Here is a 6880-nt window from a genome sequence, read left to right as displayed (position 1 = left end):
AATTAAATTATTTTTTATTTAAACCAATGGTAAACTTTTGTTACACGATAAAAATTATTTAAGTGCTTATGCTTAGATGCTTGTTGCTTTATTTAAAAGATATAGGATGACATAGAAATATGTATATACTATTTGAATGCCCGGACCAAAAGATATGAACCTGTTGAGTCTACATAGCAAAAGAAAGTTTGTGCAAAAAGAGAGAAGCGTGGTTTGCTTGGCATTGTTGAACTAATTTAGTGGAATATTTATTTCCCATGAATCCATTTCCTCACTCTAATGAAAGTTGAAAGTCATTTGAATATGTTTAACTAAGCATTTTGAGTCTTTTAGATTTTTATAATATAATATTTACAAAATTCACGTTGACCAGCAATGCTCTCGCGAAAGGAAATTGTGTCTATATTACTCCTGTTGACAGCGGTACGTTGCGACTGGCAGTCGAAAAGTATGTTAACCAAAGCATTATCCCTGACAGCTGATCTGCATATTGAATGCAGCTTTGTTTGGCAACATAATGCCCCTATCCACGAGCTATGAGCAGTTGGCTGAACAAACCATTAACGCGGGCACCGCCTACATTTGCATCCTGTACGCCCTGAGCACATGGGTATATCATTCGAACTACTCGGAGCCCCGGCGGCAAATACGTTATGTGGTGGGCTCTCATATGCTGTTAGTGATTCTAGCCCTTTATTATATTTAATGCCATTTTGTACCACCTCTGTCCCCATTCAGCTAATTGCAATGCTGATACTTTTGATTGCGGCCAACTTGACCGGGCTCGTAACGGTCATTCAAACGCTGTTCATATCCGACCTAAGGGACGCCTTGAGCACGAGGGATCTGTTCAGCTCGTTTGGTTATTTGTGTCGTACAGTGACAGCTGTGCTATTCGTGATAACACTTTTACTGCTGATAATTATTCTGATAATTGTCACTATAACCGCATTCAAGCATTCGTGGTCCATATCGAGCCGTCAGGATTCTAAGGAAGATCTGCCCTAACAAGGATATTCTGCAGCTGCCATTCGGCTAGCATAAATTGGTTTTCATGTAATGTCAAAAATTTTGTGTTGCTTGCGTGCCAAAAAGTATATAAATATTTTACTCGTAACCCAGACAGCGGCTCCACCAGGTAATGAAAGCGTGAAAAATATATATTCATGTATAAATATGTGTATATGTAAAAATGCATATAAATGCGGGTGACTCAGCCCTGATGTCTGGCAGGCGCCTCAAGCAACCGCTGCAACTGCTCTGATGATACCCTGGGCACATATATGACTGTGTGTCTGCGCGTGTGTGTTGGCTGCATTTTGTTCTTTTCTTTTTTTTTTTTTTGTATAATAAAAGCACGCAGACAGTGCAATTTTCCGAGCGAGACAAACAAGGTTAAGATACAGAACATCAACTTAAAGGCAGCCCAATCTTGTCAGGCGGAAAAGTTAAAGGCAAGTGGGCGTTGGGCTGGGATCTGTTAGGCGTTGGCCAATTACGCAAATGCTCGACTGGCTACGGAGTAGGGCACATTGGGGTGTTTTCCCATCAAATGTGACATTTGGCAGCAGCAGCAGCAGGGCTTACAGTAAAATTTCCAGTTAAGTTATTGCCGCGCGGAAAACTCACTCGAAAGTAATTTCAAATTTAATTGCGTATAATTTAGATGGGCAAAATGTTTGCGTGCGTTTAATTAACTGAAAAATAAAGCGAAAAAACAACAAACCAAATAAATAAAATGGACGGGAAATAAGCAGCAGTAGCAGAAACGTCAACAATAAAAACATCAGCTGCAAAATGTTTAATGTTAAATGCCAACTAATTAAATTTCGGGCCATGCCATGACATTCGATTCCGGATGTCGAATCGCAGAAACGCAGACCCGTAGATCCATTCAACTCGTGTACACAATTTATTGTTGCATTTAATGGCCAGCCCATGCGGTTGTCCTTGTGCTTTAATGCTTAACACTTTTATTGCGTATACGCAGTGTATTACGAGTCCAAATGCTATTTGTATGCAAATAACGAGCCTTTGCCTAGCAGCGTCTACAACATTCAAATGACACACAAAACCACAAACCAACTGACGGCTCGACATACGTGGTAGCAGGTGGTGGTGCATTGGCACATCCATCAAATGCCAAATGAAGCCAATCAAAACTAACAGTCGCCTGTTGCCAGCTGCTAACTGCCTTCACGCAACTTAACCAAACTACCTGATCCAAGTTAGTGTAAAAATGCATGCCATGGAAACTCAAAATATTTACAATTATGCTTCACTCATTAACACGATATAATAATTCCTTACATTTTCTCGTTGTGATAAGGAATTCGGTTAAATTTAAAATAAACGAGAAAGAAAGACTATCTTCGGCTCGCCGATAATCTAATACCCTTGCAGACCCAACCTTTTCATGATGCTTATTGTGTTTTGCCCGTATCTAAAAAGCACAGGGAAAAGAGTTAATGCCGAGGTTGGTCAAGATATCTTGATAAACAAAATGTTTTTTCATACAAAAACTCGCATAGAAACAGACAGACGGACAGACGGACATGGCTATATCGACTTGGCTGTTGATGCTGATGAAGAATATATACATATACTTAATGGGGTCGGAGATGTCTCCCTCTATGCGTTACACATTTCATGACAAAATTTTAATACCCTCTGCAAGGGTATAAAAAAAATAAGAGTATTTATGTGCATATGAGGAAATAATTTAATATTGAATTCAGCTATACATTACCTTTAATTTTCGATTGATTTTAATATTTATTATTGGTTATATATTAATGCATCGAAAGACTAAAGCGTACAGCTTCGAAGGATTGTGATACTTTTTAATGAGTGAAAATAAGTTCTTATTCCCAATTACTGCAATTAAAATATTGTGCAAATATTTTTCATATCTCATTACCATTTATATTATATGTGTTTATTTCTGAAGAGCAAGCGAAACTCTTTCAACTCTTTCACATTATTTTGCTTTAATAAAACAATACAAAATACACAGGAATACAATCTACTTAATCTATCTATCTCTGGGTCTGGAGTCTGCTTAATATCAATTATTAGAAGAAATTACCCGGCATTGCCTGTGTCAAAATATAATTTGATATACTTTAACATTTATTACTTCAAATTTTTGTATAGTTCGGGCCATGCATGATTATTTTGTTTATTAATAAGTCACATCAAAAGCCATCAAGTTCTTAACCTGGTGCTTCATAGCTAGAGGTCCCACACGGGCTATGGCTCCATTGTTTCCGCAGCATACTAAGAAACTTGCAGATAATTAATAAAGTCAATTTTTTATTTAAAAAGTCGATTATCAAACTACATGGAACTTGATGCTGCATGGGCTATCAGGAGGCTGGGGGATATATTTAAATAATTGAAAAGCTATAGTCGAGTACGCAGCCATTATCAGGGACAAGAATTTAATGATTATTTGCACGCACTGTTAATGTTGATGTTTTATTTATTTAAATGATGTAAAACGAGCACGAGATATGGGTCAATTATGTATGTGCAGCATGGATCGTTAAGGCTACCGATTCGACAATGCAATAACCATGGCCATTCAATGTGCGCTCAATTCTGACAAGGACAATGGGCACTCACACACACGCACTTTCGCGGGCACATGCAATTGGCAGCCGCAGCGCGTAAATTTGGGTTCAGCTCAAAGGGTCAACTGCAAGCACGACAGATGGAAATGCAAAATGAATCTGTGGCATTTGCCACATCCAGCACGTTGCAGTGGTTCATTGTACGCATAAATTACGCTGCCATATGTCAGACAGTGTCCGGATTTTTTCTGGCTTTCGGACCAACTTGGGCGGAGACCGTCAAGTGGCAGCGTGTGGGCTGCAATTTATGAGCAGGCGGCAGCCGCGTCTAATTGCCGCTGGCTTGAAGCCAAGTGACGGGCATAAATATACAGAACCCACGGTAAAGTCAAAACCCATACAAGTGCAACATAACTAAATGCAGTGCAACATGTTGCACAAACATCAATCAAGTGACAGGCGCGCTAAGGTGGCATCCGGCTAATCAATCATCAATCTTCCATCGATGAATGTGACAGGCGCCCTTGCAATCTTCTGTATTTAATAGAAAAAATGTCAATCGAAGTAGTTTTACTTTTTTTTCCACACATTTCTTTACGAACTCCACATTTGGGTTTGAGTCTATGCACCAGTGAGACGCAGTCGAAGGATGGACGCGGCAAACGCTGAGGATGAGGCCAACTGGCAAGATGGGGAGCAAAATATTGTTGATTTCTTGCACGACACATTTGAAGCGTTGCCAGAGGATGATGGCGATTCGGCGGCAGGGGATGGAGGTTGGTTGTCCAAATTCAATACAAATTTTAGTTGCAATAATTTTCCCACAAATCGCAACCAGTCGAAGCCAATCCCGAGTTGGAAGAGCATGTTAATCGGCCATTCCCAATCAATCAGGAACTCCGACACCGGCCCAGGAATCACCTGTTGGCGCCATACTTCTGCAACCTGTGCCGCGATTATGTCCGTGGAGGGGTAATCACCATTTGTGGGCATTTATTCTGCTGGACCTGTTTGTGGGCCGATCTGCACAATCGTGTGATGCCGCGTTGTCCGCGCTGCATGCGACGCCTGCTCCTTCACGAGGACATTATGCCGTTCCTGGGCGAGGGACCCAATGCCGGACCGGACGATGCAAATATTGTAGCTCAGCCAGGTGACGTGCCACGCCCGTCTGGCCTGTATCTAGAACACCAGCAATATCCGATGTGGTTCGCCGTGCACACCTACGAGGAGCTGCATTTTGCCGGCGCCAACGGGGGCGAGCGGAATCTCTCGGTGATCGTGCAGCGCATGCATCAGGACTATCAGCGCCCCATGGACTGGGTCAAGTTTCTACAGTGGTTTCAGTTGGGCTGTGCCCTCGGCATCTTTTATCTATGGCTGTACATAATGTCCTTTTCAGATTAGTTTTCGTATAATTCCTATGTAGATGTGTGTACTCGCATGTGGATAAATGGGCAGTGCCATGAATAGTTACAAATTGTTGTGAGGTTTTTAGTTGTTGCACGAGTGCTCTCAATAAATTCAAATTATTAAACAATTTGCTTAAATTTGCATATAATTTATTGTTAATTTCTTAGCTTTGGTTCCGCTCCAAATACCTAACTATTTCATGAAGCGAAGACGACATCAAAGTTTCTTCAAGAAACAACAACTAACTTTTGACAAAGGAAGCGGCTTGGCTGAGTTTAGTGCAGAGGGTCGGGGCAGCAGCAGCTGGCTGACCAGCTAAAACAAAGAGTTCAATGGGCATTCGGGTTAATCCCGAACTTATACCGGTGAACTTTGCCGTCAAGTAAAATTAGCTTCGTCGTGTTGGTTTTAAAGATAAATCATTTTGTAAAGTAAAAACTTAATTTAACCATCATTATGAATATGTATTAATCAAATGTTTTTAACTTTCAAAAGGTTAAGAAACATTGAGTGTGCAGTCTACACTCAGAAAAATTAAATGCTTAAGTTTGAATTTATCTTAAATTTTTACGACCACGCTTTGAATTCTTCAAGTTATAAAATATGGCACAATATGAATTTTAAACCAAAAAAAATAGCCCAAGCATGTATTCCAAATTCCTATGTATGTACTAATAGAGGCAGCTATGGACAACGCATAAACTTAGGCGTCTCACTTTTGCAAATTTGATAAAAGCAATAATTTTTCGACCTTTTTTAAATGTCGAGAGCACAACTGGCATTCAAATGTGTGCTTATACCAAATCACAAAGTTCTAGCTTTCAATTTTTGTGGAGAGGGTGCAGCTATCCAAAAAGTAAATTATTTCTTTTCTAGGAAGAAGAATTAATCGAGGCTAATCGAGCATACAATGTGGTATATCTAGCTCAGATAGTTTTTGAGTTACGCTTAAATTATCAAGTCTCAAAATCGATTTTTATAAATATTATGAATATGAAATAGGGTATCGATAAGAATTGATAACATTTATTTTTTTTTATTCAGAGGGACCAATTAACTTAGCTTAATCAACTAAGCTCGACGTCCAGATACTTAAAATTTATATTTTATGGGTTCAAGCACTCCTTCTACCTGTTACATACACATGCACAAAGCCAATATACCTTTTCTTACTCATTTTCAACGGTAAGAGGATATAAGAAATTTTTTGGGCGCCTTAAACCTACATGGTAAAATAAAAAAAATTTTCAAAAAATAAAAACAATATTTATATAATAGTTATTATTTTTGAACCTATTACTATTTATGCTCATAATTTAGGGTATGTACGCACATTCAACAACGTTGCTTTAGGCAAATTATAACCTAATTTAATGCACAAATATTCATATTGTCAGACTACTCTAAGCAGTTTTGTATTGCTCTTTTTTTTTATAATTACAACTTTTTGACTCGGTTATTCTAAGTGCTGAAAATGAGTAAAGCTTTTTTCAACATTTTGTTAACGATTAAAGATATTAAGGAAGACTAAAGAAGAAAAATTTGAACTATCTGCAGTTGGCCAGCTGCTACTAATAGGGTGTGTAATTAGTCGATAATCCTTTTGAGTGGCATTTGCGGTTAACAATTAATACGCGGCTGTGCGGCCATCATTTGTCATTTCAATATAAATGCCCCGCGGTGGGACTCAATCTGCATACAGCTGGCTTCCGTGTTGACGGCCAATTTCATGGGATCCCAGTGCGATATTTATCATTAATTAAAAGAATGCTATAAAATCCTTTTTGCGGCCTGCGCAAAGTCAGTCGATGCAGTTGCGTTCAGGCTCAAGGATGCATTCTGTGAGGATGTTTTTATTATTTCAGCTTAAACATGCGCGTGTGTGCGTGCGT

The 6880-nt window shown here is 39.2% G+C and overlaps 2 protein-coding genes across 6 annotated transcripts; both read left to right on the top strand.

Annotated features, from left to right (window-relative positions):
* The first annotated feature begins 307 nt into the window (after window positions 1-307).
* LOC115761428 lies at window positions 308-1315 on the top strand. 5 transcript variants are annotated; one of them, XM_030703191.1, is made up of 4 exons: window positions 308-423; window positions 479-658; window positions 739-1056; window positions 1123-1315. In XM_030703191.1, the coding sequence occupies exons 1-3, from the start codon at window positions 376-378 to the stop codon at window positions 1006-1008; spliced, it is 498 nt and encodes a 165-aa protein (XP_030559051.1). In that variant the 5' UTR covers window positions 308-375; the 3' UTR covers window positions 1009-1056; window positions 1123-1315. The 5 variants fall into 5 exon arrangements, with proteins under 5 accessions (XP_030559051.1, XP_030559050.1, XP_030559054.1 ...); XM_030703190.1 differs by lacking the exon at window positions 1123-1315 and having other exon boundaries at window positions 739-1116; XM_030703194.1 differs by lacking the exon at window positions 1123-1315 and having other exon boundaries at window positions 479-675; window positions 739-821.
* A 2828-nt stretch (window positions 1316-4143) lies between these two features.
* On the top strand, window positions 4144-5100 carry LOC115761407. The gene is made up of 2 exons (XM_030703166.1): window positions 4144-4351; window positions 4414-5100. The coding sequence occupies exons 1-2, from the start codon at window positions 4225-4227 to the stop codon at window positions 4980-4982; spliced, it is 696 nt and encodes a 231-aa protein (XP_030559026.1). The 5' UTR covers window positions 4144-4224; the 3' UTR covers window positions 4983-5100.
* The last annotated feature ends 1780 nt before the right edge of the window (window positions 5101-6880 follow it).

Source organism: Drosophila novamexicana, unplaced genomic scaffold, assembly GCF_003285875.2.
Source record: "Drosophila novamexicana strain 15010-1031.04,08,12 unplaced genomic scaffold, DnovRS2.1 tig00000485-arrow-pilon, whole genome shotgun sequence".
Classification (NCBI taxonomy): domain Eukaryota; kingdom Metazoa; phylum Arthropoda; class Insecta; order Diptera; family Drosophilidae; genus Drosophila; species Drosophila novamexicana.
Note: the sequence above shows the minus strand (reverse complement) of the source record. Positions and strands in the feature narration are given on the sequence as shown.